We start from the raw sequence: 18,084 nt of genomic DNA, 5'->3' as shown, positions 1-18,084 counted from the left end.
AACCGGCTAATTTTTGTATTTTTTGTAGAGACAGGGTTTAGCCAGGCTTTTCTCGAACTCCTGACCTTAGATGATCCACCCGCCTTGGCCTCCCAAAGTGCTGAGATTACAGGTGTGAGCCGCCGCGCCCGGCCTCTGAATAGAATTTTAAATGCAAATAATGATTCTGTTGAATTTATCTATTATAGAACCACCTCAAAGCTTTATCCTTCTGATACAAAATGAAGTCTTACAAAGTTGAAAACTAAATGCAGCCCCCAAAAAGGAATTCACTCTTGAATGCAGTGTTTCAAGAATTCAAAGGCCAACACCAACCTGGACCAGAAGGGGGTTACCGAATCTCAGTGCACTCTCTAAGTTCTTTCTGAAGGCGTCATCCAGGAAGCTGGTCCGTGTGATCTTACGATCCTTATATTCATTCATAATGAATTCTGTGGCCTGTCCAGAGGGGTCAATGATCAGCGGATACCTGAGGATGAGGCCACAGAAGAGAAGGTTGAAACACCGAATGGGGAAAGCACAGGATCACGGTTAGCCGAGTCCCTGATGAGAGACCCTGATAGGCTATTACCACCACCCGAGAGTGCTTTCCGGAGACGTTTTCAGGTTTACCAATAAAGCTTACATGCTTGATGCTAACATCACCTCATCCTTTTGAAGAACTACTGGCATGAGGAGGCAGCTTGAGTCATACACCAAGAGGGCCACAGTTAAAAATCTTTTTCCTTCTGGGACAATCATCCTCTCTCAGCATCCTGCACTGTTAGAATAGCTTTTTCATGTTTACGATCCTGCTAGACAGCAGGTATCGACACCAATGCTGTAGCAGCATCAAGGGATTAACATTATACAGAATTTTAATTGCCAAGGACCGTGTCAAATTACAGACACTACCTCACGTAATCCTCACAACAGCCCTATGGGGCTGACACTGTTATCAAACCATCTACAAATGAGGAAAGACAGGCACAAACAAGCTAATGTGATCTACCTGCGGCCTAGCCAGATAAAACGCTACAAAAAGCCCAACTGGTAATATACACACAAGCGTCTACAAAACTCAAACTATAAAACAGCGTAGGTGAGAAGAACCACGCTGCCCCGCCTTGCTGACCCTATTCTCTGGTCACCAAAGCCCCTTCCCCAGGTGATGGCTTTCACCAGTTTTTCATCTGTCTTTACAGAGAAGGTCTAAGCATTTACAGACACGTGTCAGTGTGGGAGTTGTGGCCTTGGGGGAGGCCTTCACCATCCGCTCTGCACCTGTCCAGCCTGTATTAGAATGTCCTGTGTTGGCAAAGACTACCCAGCACCACGGTGTGGTGAGACCTCAGGAGGGCCATCTGAGTTATCTCCAGTCTTCAGCTGGTACACACTTGGTACACACACACATTTTGTACCTAGGCCAGGCTACTGTTGAATGAACACCTAGAAGTGGAACTCCTAGGTCAAAGGGTCATTTAGGCAAATCCAGCCCTGTGCACAGGCTGTACTGATTGATTCATATTCTTGTTGGCACCAGCTGGTGAGACATGGAGCCCTCTCAGCACCTAGCCCATCTTCACTGCAGTTACGTCCCATTTCTTATTCTGTCCTTCCTAAGCAGAAAAACAGGTAGCACTTCCCCTTTAACTAGCTATTTTCAGTTCTTGTAACAGAGGAGGACTGTTTGAATGTCCACCCCCAAACACAACCCTGCCAATCCATTTTATTTTTAATTTTTTTGAGATGGAGTCTCGCACTGTCGCCCGGGTTGGAGTGCAGTGGCACCATCTCGGCTTGCTGCAACCTCTGCCTCCTGGGTTCAAGCAATTCTCCTGCCTCAGCCTCCTGAGTAGTTAGGATTACAGGCGCCTGCCACAACGCCCAGCTAATTTTTTGTGTTTTTAATAGATACAGGGTTTCACTATGTTGGCCAGGCTGGTCTCAAACTCCTGACTTCGTAATCTGCCCACCTTGGCCTCCCAAAGTGCTGGGATTACAGGTGTGAGCCACCGTGCCCGGCCTATTTTTATGTTTTTTTTTTGAGATGGATTCTCGCTCTGTTGCCCAGGCCGGGGTGCAGTGGCGTGATCTCGGCTCGCCGCAACCTCTGCCTCCTGGGTTCAAGAGATTTTCCTGTCTCAGCCTCCTGAGTAGCTGGGATTACAGGTGCATGCCACCACGCCTGGCTAATTTTTTTGTATTTTTAGTAGAGACAGGATTTCACCATGTTAGCCAGGCTGGTCTCAAACTCCTGACCTCACGTGATCCACTGCGCCTGGCCCCTGCCAATCAATTTTAGAAGGTTACAAGAAGCATTCACTGCAGAATAACTCAGACACTTGACAATAAAGAGAACAGCACACGCCCCACCATCAGAGGAGCACCAAGCTGCCAGCACTGTATGCCCACGCCCCATTTTCTATTCCTCTCTTCAAACAAGGGTGTATTTTGAAAAACATTCAAGATCACCACCCACATTCCTCCCATGCCTCTCCCTGGCACCCGAGCTCATACCTATTGAATCGTTTCAGCATGATGGCATTTTCTGTGCAAAGGTCATCAGCAGGCAAGGAGCTGGCCTGCCAGCGAAGACGCTCATCAGCATTGGAAAGGTATTCCGTCCTGGCAATATCTGTACGGAACTGAAAGGCAAGGCCGTTACCTTTCCTCCTCTTCAAAGCCACAGATGGGATTGTTCTCAAGTTAAGACTCTAACTGTGCACTAAACACCAGCTTGCCTCACACTGCTCGCACATCCTTTTTGAATTCCCCGCGATTCTCACCTGGATGTTGGCTTGCTGTAGGTGATGGGACCAGGTAGTGAACAAGTTCTGACGCATCTGCTGGTCAAAGTAACCCGCGTAGGCAATGAACGCAGCCGACAAGAGACAGTCCCCAGCAATGGTGGACATCTGGTTTTTGAAAGTTTCACTTGTTTTTTCCCATCGTTCACGTTCAGCAGACAAGCTCTTCAGAAGAGCAGTGCTCCGGTTTACCTAAAAGGAAAACCAAACAAGATGCTCAGGGATCAGGCCTTTCAGGATTTATACCGAATCCTGCAAATCGGTTCATCCACATTATGTGCAGGGTTTTGCGTGGGTTAGAAACGTGCCCAAGTTGTTCACAATCCCAAAGGAGATGAGACCCAGATCATATATAACTAATGACCACACAAGACTCAGAATCTCAGCGGGGCAGAAGCTGGGTACGGAGCGAGGCCCCCAGGCAGCAGAGCAAACAGGTCTGGGGCTGCCGTTGGGGGATTCAATGGCTGTAAAGTGTCCAGTTTGTATCAATCTATCCTAATTAACAACACTTAGTGAATACTCACTGTGTATTATTTTCCAGGAAAAAAGTCCTCAGGGGCCTTACAGATGTTAAAGAGCTAATTCACTGAGGCCAGCATGGTGCATACAGCGCATGTTAAAGTGTGTTAATCTCTGCTTCCACAGCAGGGACTGAGGATGAATGATGATAATCTTACTTTTGCCTCCACAGCTGCCAGGTCTGCCTTGATAGCCTGGGCCTCTGAGATCAGGACGGCGTATTCCTCCTTGTAGCGGGCGATGCTGGCTTCCAGGTCTCGGATCATCTGCTCCACCTCGTTGGCCTTCTGCTGGTTGTCCTTGGCGTCATCTTCCAGCTTCTGCAGCTCATTGCGTAGGGGCTCCACTCTCTTTAACATGTCTGCATAGTTAAGCTGGGAAGAACCAATTGATAATTGTTATTTAAGTGACAGGAAAAGAGGTCACCTTTCACACGGGAGCTCCTGGCTGTGTTAATCACCTGTGCAATTGCCCATTTCACCATAGGGCCGCAAGCCAGGGAAGCCCGATTCACAATTTCATAATTGTAACTTGGATTGGACATGTAATTTTTCTTCATCTTCTCCCTTATGGCGTCACTGTAAAAGATGAATGATATTTCTAAACACATGCAGGACAAAAGCAAGGAAGAGTTTTCATAAAATTAAAATGGAAGAGACCAGAGCCAGCTCCCATCTCATTGCCCCAGTGACTGACCACTGGGGATGAGCTAGACTGACCCTTGGTTCTCAGGCGAAAGCTGAAAATGTGCTCAACGTCGGAACAATTTCTTTCTTCTTTTTTAATGAGACAGGGTCTTTCTCTGTCACCCAGGTTGGAGTGCGGTGGTGTGATCTCGGTTCACCGAAGCCTTGATCCCCTGGGTTCAGGCAATCCTCCCACCTCAGCCTCCCAAGTAGCTAGGACTACAGGCGCATGCCACCCCACCCAGCTCATTTTTGTATTTTTTTGTAGAGACAGGGTGTCGCATGTAGCCCAGGTCGGTCTCTAACTCCTAGGCTCAAGCACTTCACCTGCCTCAGCCTCCCAAAGTTCTGGGATTGGAGCCGTGAGCCACCGTGCCTGGCCTGAAAAGCCGAAAGTTCCGGGATTGGAGGCGTGAGCCACCGTGCCTGGCCTGAACAGCTGATTTCAATTTCTGGCAATACCTTGGCACTTCCACTTTCTCACCTGATCTCTTCTGCAGAGAAGTTGACGATGGTGGGGATGAAGTTCTCCCGCATGATGATGGAGCGGATCTGCTTCCAGTCTGTGGTGCTCTCCCCCAGCAGCAGGCAGATGGACTCCAGCGCCAGCTTCACGGCAGCAGGAGGGTTGGCCATGGACCTCACCTCCACCAGGTGCTGCTTCTTGATCGACTTCACAGCTGAGTAGCAGCAGGAGTGGATGAGGGTCGATGGGTGGGAGAAGACAGAGCAAAGCATGGTGAGAATGAACCAAACAGCCAGGAGCTCCAACTCTAATGAGAGAAAGGACAGCTAGCTGCTCAGAAGAGCTAAGAAATGAGAGACTTTTCTGTATTAAACCCTCTGGAATAGGGTAAGTAGCTGATCTCTTAAATGATTATGAAGATCTTACAAAATGCAAGCATTCCTTAAAAAGCAGGATATTACCTTTAAAATGTCTCACAAGTCCTAATTTCTTTATCTCCATAAAGATTAAGAATATATTTACTATTTATTTGAGACAGAGTCTAGCTCTGTCGCCTAGGCTGGAGTGCAGTGGCGCGATCTCAGCTCACTGCAACCTCTGCCTCCCAGGTTCTAGCGATTCTCCTGCCTCAGCCTCCTGAGTAGCTGGGATTACAGGTACGCACCGCCACGCCCGGCTAATTTTCTGTTTTTAGTAGAGACGGGGTTTCTCCATGTTGGTCAGGCTGGTCTTGAACTCCCGACCTCAGGTGATCCACCCGCCTCGGCCTTCCAAAGTGTTGGGATTACAGGCATGAGCCACTGTGCCTGGCCAATTTTTTGTATTAAGTAGAGATGGGGTTTCGCCGTGTTGGCCAGGCTGGTCTTGAACTCCTGACCTCAGGTGATCCACCCGCCTCTGCCTCCCAAAGTGTTGGGATTACAGGTGTGAGCCACTGCGCCTGGCCAAAAATATTTTAAGTGCAATTGTGCACTTATTTTATATAATTTCAACAGACATTTTAAATTTGCTACAATTTAGAGGAATGAGTAAAGATGTGGAGTTAACAGTTCTAAAACAATGGCTGCCAGGCACAGTGGCTCACACATCTTAGTACTTCTGGAGGCTGAGGCAGGTGGATCGCTTGAGCCCAGGAGTTTGAAACCAGCCTGGGCAATATGGCAAAACCCTGACTCCACAAAAAATACAAAAATTAGCTGGGTGTGGTGGCGTGCACCTATAGTTCCAGCTACTCAGGAGGCTCAGGTGGGAGGATCATCTGAAACAGGGAAGGCTGAGGCTACAGTGAGCCATGGTTGCACCACTACACTCCAGCCTGGGGGACAGAGTGAGACCCTGTCTCAAACAAAGCAAAACAAAAACAATGGCCGATGACTTCTATACACTGAAACAGTTTTCTAGGCTGAAATTTTTGTAAAACAATTTTAAGTAATATTTAGAAGGTGAGAACTACATTAAATTATCATCCAAATCCAACTCTGAATGAAAATCTATAGGTTGAGAGGTGCATTTGAATTCGTCTTGTTGTATAAGGTAAAAACTACAGATAATTGGGTTATTTGAAACAGGTTAAATACAGTGGGCAAGAAGAAAGCACTCTTTTTTTTTTCTTTTGTTTTCATTTATTCATTTATTTTAAAATAGAGATGGGGGTCTAGCTATGTTGCCCAGGCTGGTCACAAACTCCTAAGTTCAAATGGTCCTCGTGCCTCAAATGATCCTCCTGCCTCGGCCTCCCAAAGTGCTGGGATTAGTGCGAGCCACCTCGCCTGGCTGAGAGCAGTCTTAATCACTGTGTAAATTGCAAACTAAAACAGGATGGCAGGTTATTGCCCTATTTCTATAGCATCTTATAGGCATGTAAGGAATGGAAAAAGAGAAGTAAGTGACTGCTATCAATACTTAAATTAGCAATTGGGTCATAGCCAGAACACTCAGAAACAATTACAAGACAGTTACACTGAATATTTTATATTTCTTGGTGAAATTCAAGTCAGGGATTGATAAATAGCATACTTACGTAATTATCAACAGATCTCTAAAAACGTATATTGACATAAAGCTTATATTGTGAGGTTTCTTTTATGAGAGGGGTTTCACTATGGTAAATACAATCTAGCTTTGTAGGAACTTTGCTTTGAGAGATGAAGACAATCTCAAGCATTCAGAAAAAGCTTCAGATGGTTACTAATGATATTTTTGGAAACCAGAACCTTTGAGGGAAGCGTATGTGCAATGTTCAGTGACCTGAACTCCACAGTAATGTTGACGGAGATCACCCTTCCTAGACATCAAAGCTCTGACAGTCTTTACATACCATTCTGGGCCTCAATGACGGCAGGTTCCACCTTATCAAGATCTTCTTTGACACTCATCTGTTTGTCCGCAATTACCTCCTGCTGCTTATGCAGCTGTTCCTGGATTTCTTGGCTCATAACCTAGAAAGGAGGGATGGCTTAGGTATGGGTTAAGCATTGCTTAATTTGCTGACTAAATTCTAAACAACATTCTTCACTCTGCCAACACACACACACACACACACACACACACACTCAGACACACACTCTCCCTCTCTCTCTCTAACCCTAAGACCCATTTTGAACTACATTTCCTACTCTCTCATTGGAGACTGAAAATGCTCAGTCCTTACAGGCCAGAATTCCCTGACACCATACCTTCTTCTTTTCAGCCTCCTGCTGGTCTTTCACCATCTTTTTCAGCTTGTCATTGGCTGCTGCATTCTTCACCTCCAGCTCTTGGCTCTTTATCCTCAAGTCACGACGCAGTTCTTCTACCTAAAGAGCAAAGCCCACACTCAGAGACGAGAAACATGCAGAAATCATATGGAAAGGGGTCCTCACTGCAGCTCACTCCCGTGAGGAATCTGTGCCTGTGACGCACCTGGTCGACTGTCTCTTTGATCTTCCTGAGCCCCACGTTCAAGTGCATCTGCTGCTCCTCCAGCTCGCTCCGCTTCTCGTGGAACAGGTTGGCATAGTGATTGATGAAGTCCAGGTAGTGGCGAGGGGTGATGGCCATGGTTCTGCCGCCTCGCTTTGCTAGCCGAGCATTTGCCTTTCAGAAAATAGTTACATCTTCTCACTCTTCAGGAAACTCTGTGACTTAACCTCAGAAAACAATTTTGGCCTTGGCAGATGGGTGTGACATGATAGAAGGAGCCCAGCCCTCGCGGCCAGAACACTCGAGTCGGGCCTCAGCTTAGCCACTTCGAGCTTTCGAGATACCCCTTACACTTCCAAACTTCTCTAAGCCCTTTAACTTCCCTAAACTGAGGATGGTGATTACACCAACTTTAGAGGTGTACTTATGTGAAAAGGCATCACAAATGTCAGTTACTATAGAAAGGTTAGCTAGCCTGCTTCCACCTTTTATTAGTAAGAAATGACAAGAAAGGGGCAAGGCAGGCCTGATGTGAGAAACTGCTCTGGTCCCTTGATTTCTGAAGCACAGCAAGATGATCAGACCACCAGGGGAAGCCAGGGCTGGACGATATTCCAAGGGCAATGGAGATGGCCTGCAGGGGCTGGGCGCAGGACACCTACAAGCTCAGAGTGGATTTCACAAAGCTCTTCTGGGAGAGAGGAGTAGACTGAGCTCTTCTATTACAGAGAATCTACAGCAAGGATTAGCAAAATATGGTTAGCAGGCGAAGCCTTGCATTTTTCAGTAATGAGGTTTTACTGGCCACAGCCACACCCTTTCATTTATATATGGTCTCTGGAGGCTTTTGCCCTACAATGGCAGCACTGAGTAGCTGTGCCCGAGACTACTCCAGCTGCAAAGGCTAAAACATTTATGATCTGGCTCTTTAAAGAGAAAGCGTGCTGATTCCTGATCTAGAGGAGAAAGTAAGGGCCTGAACATACAGCAGCAGTGGGAGACAAAGGCAAAGGAGATCATTTTATCAGAGGCAGAGTCAGTGGGGGCACTAAAGTGTTAGACGGCTCCAGAATTTGCAGCCCAGTGACAAGAATGAGATGTTATTAAAGAAGTAAGAGGTAAAAAACAAGTATTTCCTTTACAAATAACAGTACAATGTCAAACATGAAATGCCCTAAGGTCTATTTATGTTTTTTTGAGTCTGGGTCTCGCTCTGTTGCCCAGGCTGGATTGCAGTGGCGTGATCTCAGCTCAATGTAACCTCTGCCTCCTGGGCTTAAGTGATCCTCCCACCTCAGCTTCCTGAGTAGCTGGGACTATAGGTGCCCACCACCATGCCTGGCTGATTTTATTTGTATTTTTTTGTAGAGATGAGGTCTCACCATGTTGCCCAGGCTGGTCTTGCACTCCTGGGTTCAAGTGATCCTCCCGCCTTGGCCTCCTAAAGTGCTGGGATTATAGGCGTGAGTCACTGCACCTGGCCTTAAGGTCTATTTTTATAGCAATTTAGTTTTATATTAGCATGATGGTTAGTTTTGCATTTTATGTGTTGATCTCAAAACTGAACCCACCTGGTGAAGAGTCTGATGAACAAACACACAGCTGTTCACAATGGCTTCCCGATGGGATGGTGGCTGTGGCAGCTTATCATACACAACTGGCATGTAATCAGGCACGATATAATTTGGCTTCTCCAAGTCCATCTTACTTGTGAATTCTTTGCCAACCTGATACAGTGCTTCGGTGGACCAGTCTCCAAACCAATTCAACACACACCTGAGAAAGAGGCCCATGTTTCAGGACAGCTATGAGGGGCAGGCTTTGTCCCCTGGAAGGACACCGACTTTCCTGACCCAGAGCCAAGTAAAGGCCCGCGTACCTGTTGAAAAGTGCTGGCGATGTGGCTGCCCGGTCCTTGAGTCCCTCCGAGGACGGGTTCATGGTGAACACGACGTGGAGGTTGCGGATAACCTGGCTAGTGAACCACTTGTAGAGCTCCTCGTGCGAGTCCAGCATCAGGCCTTCCTTCTGCGCCCCCTCTTTGCACTGTGTCATCAAGGTGGCATACTCATCTCCTTCAAAGAGACCAGGCACCTGGGAAACAGCACAGTGCTGACTTACTGGTCCCCCGGTAACACGTAACGCAACGCAACACGTCACCTAATTACCTCTCCATTGGCCAGAAGGGTATTCATTCGCTCCAGGAATCCAGAATCTAATACATTAGATTCATCCATTATAAATGCTATCTTTTCATTTTTACAGCCAGAACGTCTCAATACTGTCCGTAGATCTTCATCAAAGTCTTCCCCTGTGTACTTCCTATGGACCTACAGAAGCAGAGGCAAGTTAGGTCCATTCCTACTCACTGAGCTCTGCACACACATCAAGAATCTGTTGCTGGGATTAAGAGGCCACCGACCAGACGCACCTTAATCTGGTACACACTTAAACCGTTCATCCAGGCGACGAAACGAGACAGAGTAGTTTTTCCTGCTCCACTAACACCAATCAGAAGCAAGTGGCCTTGAGGTTGACGGAATATTCTGAAACATTATGAGAACTGATCAATGTTAAGGCTTATAATGCCTCATTCCCCTTTTGACTCATATCTAGTGTCTACAGTATTTTGGACATGTTTTAACTTGAACTTGTATATTAAACATTTGCTGAGCAACTGTTATTTGTGAAGTCCAGGAGGAATGCAAAGACCAGTAAGACACGGTCCTGTCCTCTAGACTGACATGAGAGACTAATGCAATTCCAGCAGAAGGTCAAAGGGCCATAATCATGGCAGGTATGCAGTGCTGGGGGAGGAAGAATGAAGTTCTGCTTAGGATAAACTGAGGATGGTTAAGCTGGACTTAGAAAGAAGAGAAGGGGGAAGCTGCTTGGCGGAGAAGGCTGAGGTGGAGGTGGTAGGACAGCATGAGGCCTGGCGTGACCTGGCACACACACTTACTCAAGAGCAGCTTAGGCGAGAGGTGGGGCTGTAACAACAAAAAAGCCCACCTGTCAATCCTCAGCACGTGGTCTAGGACTTCATTAAACAGGACCAGCGGAACATCAAGTTCTTCTTCATAAAAGACCTTCAGCCTAGCCTTGACATAATCTCTTAACTCTTCTTGGTCTACTGGGATGTAATCCTATAGAAAAAAAGGTAATACCCAAATTACTTAGAAAAAAACATTAGTTATTAGACCAAAGTCAACTGTATTTCCACATACCATGAAGAAACTGTTGAAAAATGCAACAAAAAAGGTATCATTTACAACATAGCAAAAAAATATAAATTCACTAGGAATGGATCTAAAAACATGAAAAACTTTTATAGGGAAAACTGAACTTCACCAAAAGGCAATGAAGATGACCTCAATATATGAAGAGACATACCATGATCATGGAGGAAAAAACACTCTACTATAAAAATGCCAGTTCCATCAAACTCATCCATAAGTTCAATGTAATCCCAATCAAAATCTCAGTGGTGGGAGGTGCTTATTGTCCTGGTGCAACCTGACAAGCCAATTCTGTATTTCATTTGGAACAGCAAAGATCCCTCTAAAAAAGAACCAGGTGTGAGGGCCTGTCCTTTTTTTTTTTTGTAGCCTCGCTCTGTCACCAGGCTGGAGTGCGGTGGCGCAATCTCAGCTCACTGCAACCTCTGCCTCCCGGGTTCAAGCAATTCTCCTGCCTCAGCCTCCCAAGTAGCTGGGACTACAGGCACGTGCTACCATGCCCAGGTAATTTTTGTATTTTTAGTAGAGACGGGTTTCACCATGTTGGCCAGGATGGTCTTGATCTCTTGACCTTGTGATTTGCCGGTCTCGGCCTCCCAAAGTGCTGGGATTACAGGCATGAGCCACCACACCTGGCCTGGGCCTGCCTTATTAAACAGGCTTATTACCATAATCAGGACCATGTGGTTTTAGCACAGAGCGCAACTAACAGATACCTATGCACACAAGGAAACTATGATGACAGACAAATACTGCAGAGTAAATTATTATTTAATAAACTTTGCTGGGATAATGGGCGTCCACAAGGAAAGAACTGAAAACGGACCCACTGCTCACTCTATACACAAACTCAATTAGAGATGTGATTAAGGGTTTCAAAGATACATTTTTTTTTTTTTTTTTTTTCCTTGAGACAGGGTCTCACTCTGTCACCCAGGCTAGAGTGCAGTGGCCTGATCTCGGCTCACTGCAACCTCTGCCTCCTGGGTTCAAGTGATTCTCCTGCCTCTCAAGTAGCTGGAACTATAGGCACACGCCACCATACCCGGCAAATTTTTTTTTTTTTTGAGACAGAGTCTCCCTCTGTCGCCTGCCTCTCAAGTAGCTGGGACTATAGGCACACGCCACCATGCCCAGCAAATTTTTTTTTTTTTTTTTTTTTTTGGAGACAGAGTCTCCCTCTGTTGCCCAGGCTAGAGTGCAATGGCACAATCTCGGCTCACTGCAACCTCTGCCTCCTAGATTCAAGTGATTCTCCTGCCTCAGCCTCCTGAGTAGCTGAGATTACAGGCATGCACTACCACACCCGGCTAATTTTTGTATTTTTAGTAGAGATGGGTTTTCACCATGTTGGTAAGGCTGGTCTTGAACTCCTGACCTCGTGATCCACCCGCCTCGGCGAGACGGGGTTTCACCATGTTGGGCAGGCTGGTCTCGAACTCCTGACCTCAGGTGATCCACCCACCTTGGCCTCCCAAAGTGTTGGGATTACAGGTGTGAGCCACTGTGCCCAGCCTGAAAGATACATCTTTAAGAACGTTTGTTCTTCAAAAGACCTTATAAAGAGTAAAAAAACGGCTGGGCGCGGTGATTCATGCCTGTAATTCCAGCACTCTGGGAGGCTGAGATGGGCGGATCACGAGGTCAGGAGATCGAGACCATCCTGGCTAACATGGTGAAACCCCATCTCTACCAAAAATACAAAAAATTAGCTGGGGGTGGTGGCGGGCGCCTGTAGTCCCAGCTACTCGGGAGGCTGAGGCAGGAGAATGGCGTGAACCCAGGAGGCGGAGCTTGCAGTGAGCTGAGAAAGCGCCGCTGCACTCCAGCCTGGGCGACAGAGTGAGACTCCATCTTCAAAGAAAAAAAAAAAAAAAGTTAAAAAAAAGATAAGCCACAGGGAGAAGTTTCCTATAAATGAAAAAGAATGGGTACCTAGAGTCTTAAAATGTATAGAAAATTCTACCAATATTGAACACACTCACCTTACTACTCCCAGCTCCTATCAGGCCCTCTGCCTTGTATGCCCTCCCTGACGTGGTGAACCTTTCTAGAGAAAGCTGAACTTCACTGAAAGCCATTCAGAAGACCTAAACACACGAAGACCAATGCAAGGGTCAATCTCCCAGAAATCTCTTCCCAGCCTGAGTTATCTCCCTCTGTCCTGCTCTTTCCTCCACTGGAGTGGGAGCTGCCGAAAGGAAGCTCTTACTCATGTCTGTCACCTGGGGCTACTCAATGAAATGCATGTCAAGACTGTAACTCAGTAAACGTCCTCATCCTTTTCAGAGAAAAAGGACAACTCACAGCTATTCTGGAGAGGTGAACTCCATCTGGCATTTTAGCATATGAAACACTTTCACACAAGTTATTCACAATTGTCCTATTTTCAGTGTGAGGAATGTGAAAACAAATTTGTGAAGCAAAGATTTCTTTCCCTGCAAACCCGCTAAAGCAACACCTTCCACCGGCTCCAAATCCAATGGCTCGACCCTCACACAGAAGTCAGAACCCCAACAGCAGCCAGCCAGCCATACTCCTGGGAATTCCTGCCCTAAAGTATCAGTGACTGCAAACCTGTAGCACATCACTGCTGTAACCGCAGCCTGTTTTATAGTGCACTTTAGGACAAAGAGATTTTTCTTGTTTTTTAAGTGTTTTTTTGAGGTAAGGTATCACTTTGTCACCCAAGCTGGACTCTTTTTAAGTTTTTATTCTTTTTTTATTTTTTTTTTGAGACGGAATCTCGCTCTGTTGCCCAGGCTGGAGTGCAGTGGCGTGACCTTGGCTCACTGCAACCTCTGCCTCCTGGGTTCAAGTGATTCTCAGACTCCTGAGTAGCTGGGATTACAGGCACGTGCCACCATGCCTGGCTAATTTTTGTCTTTTTAGTAGAGATGGAGTTTCAGCATGTTGTCCAGGCTGGTCTTGAACTCCTGACCTCAAGTGATCTGCCTGCCTTGGCCTCCCAAAGTGCTAGGATTACAGGCGTGTGCCATTGCACCTCGCTGTATTTTTTTTTTTTGAGACAGAGTTTCGCTCTTGTTGCTGAGGCTGCAGTGCAATGGCACGATCTCAGCTCACCGCAACTTCTGACTCCTGGGTTCAAAAGATTGTCCTGCCTCAGCCTCCTAAATAGCTGGGATTACAGACATGTGTCACCACGCCCAGCTAATTTTGTATTTTTAGTAGAGATGGGGTTTCTCCATGTAGGTCAGGCTGGTCTCGAACTCCCGACCTCAGGTGATCCACTGCCTCAGCCTCCCAAAGTGCTTGGATTACAGGTGGGAGCCACTGCGCCCGGCCGATATTTTGTTTTTTAAAGTATTTTTTGAAACAGGGTTTTGCTCTTTTACCCAGGCCGCAGTTATGGTGGCGTGACCACAGCTCACTGTGACTTCCTGGGCTCAAGCCTCCCAAGTTGCTGGGACCATAGGCGTGAGTTACCTTGCCTGGCTAAATTTTCAAATTTTTTTGTACAGGTGGGGTCTTACTATGTTGCCCAGGCTGGTCTCAAACTCCTGGGATCAAGTGATCCTCCTGCCTCAGCCTCCCAAAGTGCTGGGATTACAAGTGTGAGACACCATACCCGGCCTAAAGATATTTTTGAGTAGAAGATAATTCGTTAGAATTCGTTAGAGTTAGAAAGGGATGGCAGAAAAAGAAGTATGTCTGAAATGATGTGAGTTTGCTACCTTTGACAGCCAGTTGCTGTACAAGATGGGTCGACTCATTGCCTTCTCTCTGTCGATGTTAGGGAAGTGCTTCAGAGCAACCGTGTCGATGTTCTCATCAGTCCAACGCCTCTCCTCATCCTCTACGAGTCTGTGGGGAGAGCAGCATGTGCATTTGGGTAACTAGATGGCATGGTGAAGAAGCACCATGTTTGTGGGTGCTGTGGGCTCTTCCAAAGGATGCAGTCAGTCTTTATCACACATCTTCCTTTACTATGCATGGACGAACCTAAAAGCTGAACTCATGACAGCTTAGGCAGCCTGAAATTTTATATATATATTTATTTATTTACTTACTTACAGAGTCTCACTTTTTTTTTTTTTGAGACGGAGTCTCTCTCTGTCGCCAAGGCTGGAGTGCAGTGGCGCTATCTTGGCTCACTGCAAGCTCCGCCTCCCGGGTTCACACCATTCTCCTGCCTCAGCCTCCCGAGTAGCTGGGACTACAGGCGCCCGCCACCACGCCTGGCTAATTTTTTGTATTTTTAGTAGAGACAGGGTTTCACCGTGTTAGCCAGGATGGTGTCCACCTCCTGACCTCGTGATCCACCTGCCTCGGCCTCCCAAAGTGCTGGGATTACAGGCGTGAGCCCCCTCAACCGGCCCAGAGTCTCATTCTTACTTACTTACTTAATTACAGCCTGGCAACAGGCTGAAGTGCAGTGGCGCGATCTTACTTACTTACAGAGTCTCACTCTGTTGCCCAGGCTGAAGTGCAGTGGCACGATCTTGGCTCACTGCAACCTCTGCTTCCCAGGTTCAAGCGATTCTCCTGCCTCAGCCTCCTGAGTAGCTGGGATTACAGGCATGTGCTACCATGCCCAGCTAATTTTTGTATTTTTAGTAGAGATGGGGTTTTGCTATGCTGGTCTCGAGCTGTAATCCCAGCACTCTGGGAGGGCAGAGGCAGGCAGATCACTTTAAGTCAGGAGTTCAAGACTAGCCTGGCCAATGTGGTGAAACCCTGTCTCTACTAAAAATATAAAAATCAGCCAGGCATGGTGGCACATGTCTGTAATCCCAGCTACTCTGGGGGCTGGGGCACAAGAATTGCTTTGAACCCAGGAGACGGAGGTTGCAGTGAGCTGAGATCATGCCACTGCACTCTAGCCTGGGTGACAAAGCGAGACTCTGTCTCAAAAAAAAAAAAAAAAAAAAAAAAAGAAAGAAATGGGAACTGTGATGCATGTAGTTTTAGAGGTGTTAAGACTTACTACAAGGCAAGCAGGCGAGACTGTGACTGTGCTGCTGTGTGAGGACCTTTTGAGAAGCTGACTGTAAGATCGCCTATGCAGGCTACCAGGTGAGGGTCTAGTGAAGGCAGGCATATACTTATTGAAGCCAATCTGAATTTGTAAGCACAACTGCTGTTGTTACATTTGAATTTAAACAAAATTCTCTGTGGTATTAGAAATCTGTGAAAACTATATTGTGGGAGACAGGGTCTTGCTCTGTCACTCAGGCTGGAATGTAGTGGCATGATCATGGCTCACTGTAGCTGCAGCCTCCCAGGCTCTATCAATCTTCCTGTCTCAGCCTCCCAAGTAGCTGGGACTACAGGTACACGCCACCACACCTGGCTAATTTTTTATTTTTTGTAGAGATGGGGGTTCTCACTATGTTGGTCAGGCTGGCCTTGAACTCCTGGGCTCAATGATCCTCCTGCCTCGACCTCCCAAAGTGCTGGGATTATAGATGTGAACCACTATGCCCAGCCAATTATTTTTTAATTGAAAAGGGGAGAGTGAAGGTAGCTGACACAGCAACAATAACGAAAGACTGTTTAAAAAGCAGCAGAACTCCAATAAGAAATAAAAACAGGGCTGCCACGGCCAACACGCTCTGCACTCTGCCTCGCCTGCTCATCTCTTACAGTGGCTCTCGGTAATGTACCCGGTGTTGCCCAAGAACGCCAAGGACTCGGGTTGGAAAGCCAGTAATTACAACTAGGCAGTATTCTGAGACTCCTTATACAGTAATGACAGGAAAAACTGCAGGATGACACCTGGTCCAGAGGCACAGCTGCCAAACACTTAAGCATTTCTTAGTCTGGAGGGAACCATCTGCCAAGTCATCTTACTGCAATTCAAACCACCAAACCTTCCACAGTTGATGCCAATCAGTCATCCGTTAGCAATTTTTTCCCTTAAGTATTGGTCACTTAACTAGAAAAACTCAAAACTTACCAGACAAGAATTGATCCAAGTGGGCAACAGGTAAAAGAGAAAACCAGTGCCCCAGAGCTGCAGCTGCAAAGCCTTTGATGAGAACACAGACTGAGAATCAGGAAGAGGGGTGGTGGTCACGGAGCATGCACACTGGGCAGTTGTTGGGAGACCTTTTAACTCAGCAGTGAACCCGTGCTCTGGTAAGGTTATCACAGGCAGCTGCTACTTTATATGGTCCCACCTGACAGTTCAAAAGGTTTATTTAAGTGCCCCGTTTTTTGACTTCTACGGTGTATCTTTAAAAAAAAGTACCCTGTTTACGGCCACAAGGTTTATGAAAGTGCCTTGTGTAAGCAGACAGTGGTGGGCCAGCCGGTGCATTCAGTGCACTGTGACTTTGTTACCCTGGGGCAACTGTGACCAGTGTCCAGACGGGAGGCTGCCCTGGCTGACTCTGCTCCTTCCACCACTGGCACCATCTGGCTCTCACTTAGGCAGGCCACCCCTGCAAAGACCCCAACTCCGACAGCTGTAAGAACTCAGAGCAGGGGACAATGGGACCAACTGGATCCTCGGCTTCCCTTACCTATCTTGGAAGAGACGCAGAGCTTCATGTGCCCAAATCCGAATGAGGCCTTCAACGGGCAGGGTCTCCAGAGGTCTCAGTGCTTCAAAGATGCCTCTCACCCACCTAGTCATTTCACGGGGTGAATAGATATAGTGAGGTTGTGTATCCTGGGTGAATCTCTCCTATGGGAATGAGAAAAATGGAAGTTACATGTAAATATCTTAAGACACAGAGAAGTGGTCAAAGGGTAAAATGCGGCAAACATGTTTACATTAAAGAACCTAGACCCTGAAATATTTAAGAAGATAGCTGGACATGGTGGTGGGTGCCTGTAGTCCCAGCTACTAGGGAGGCTGAGGCAGAAGAATCTCTTGAACCCAGGAGGCGGAGGTTGCAGTGAGCCGAGACTGTGCCACTGCACTCCAGCCTTGGCGACAGAGCGAGACTCCGTCTCCAAATGAGTAAACAATGTTGGAACAATTGGATAACTGTCCAGAACAAAGTTAGATTCAAGCTGCTCACTTTATGCTGAAATACATTATATTTAACGATTTAAATATTTAAACAATGAAACTACAAAAAATCCTTCTGGAAATACTTAAAATTAAAGGCAAATTAAATGCTGGGAAAAAGCATCTGCCACCTCTGACAAACAAGCCGTTCCAAAGCATGAAGAGTGAGGGAGACACAGCAGGGCAGTCAGCGGCTCCCACTCATCCCCCGCAGCCAGCGGCTCCATGGGAGGCTCAACAGAGAAATGCAAATAGCAACGAGAGTCATTTCTCACCAAATGGACAAAGACATTTTTGTTAATGACTATTTTTTAAATGTTGCAGAATATAGGGAAGCGGGTACTGCTGGTGGGAGCGTAGCTGGTCCAACTATCTTGAGAGCAATTTGGCAGATATGCAGCCTTTATATACATTTAGACACTGCATAGCTCTATTTTCATCATATACACATACATACACACATATAGGATAATGATTAAGCACGGAAATGTCAGCAGTC

General features: G+C 46.8%; 1 protein-coding gene across 1 annotated transcript in view; it reads right to left on the bottom strand.

The window, feature by feature from the left end:
* DYNC1H1 (dynein cytoplasmic 1 heavy chain 1) overlaps window positions 1–18,084 on the bottom strand; it is an 88,621-nt gene that overhangs the window by 13,601 nt on the left and 56,936 nt on the right. The window contains exons 42-57 of the mRNA XM_054448399.2: window positions 17,092–17,255; window positions 14,299–14,428; window positions 10,377–10,510; window positions 9,796–9,910; window positions 9,533–9,694; window positions 9,244–9,458; window positions 8,936–9,140; window positions 7,365–7,538; window positions 7,139–7,258; window positions 6,781–6,901; window positions 4,482–4,677; window positions 3,772–3,889; window positions 3,470–3,685; window positions 2,769–2,981; window positions 2,500–2,627; window positions 316–469 (exon numbers count right to left, since the gene is read on the bottom strand). Of these exons, the coding sequence (XP_054304374.1) occupies window positions 316–469; window positions 2,500–2,627; window positions 2,769–2,981; window positions 3,470–3,685; window positions 3,772–3,889; window positions 4,482–4,677; window positions 6,781–6,901; window positions 7,139–7,258; window positions 7,365–7,538; window positions 8,936–9,140; window positions 9,244–9,458; window positions 9,533–9,694; window positions 9,796–9,910; window positions 10,377–10,510; window positions 14,299–14,428; window positions 17,092–17,255 (2,565 nt within the window). The remainder of the gene's footprint in view (window positions 1–315; window positions 470–2,499; window positions 2,628–2,768; window positions 2,982–3,469; window positions 3,686–3,771; window positions 3,890–4,481; window positions 4,678–6,780; window positions 6,902–7,138; window positions 7,259–7,364; window positions 7,539–8,935; window positions 9,141–9,243; window positions 9,459–9,532; window positions 9,695–9,795; window positions 9,911–10,376; window positions 10,511–14,298; window positions 14,429–17,091; window positions 17,256–18,084) is intronic.

Source organism: Pongo pygmaeus, chromosome 15 (assembly GCF_028885625.2).
Source record: "Pongo pygmaeus isolate AG05252 chromosome 15, NHGRI_mPonPyg2-v2.0_pri, whole genome shotgun sequence".
In the NCBI taxonomy this organism is placed as follows: Eukaryota; Metazoa; Chordata; class Mammalia; order Primates; family Hominidae; genus Pongo; species Pongo pygmaeus.
This window is presented reverse-complemented; position numbering and strand designations above follow the sequence as displayed.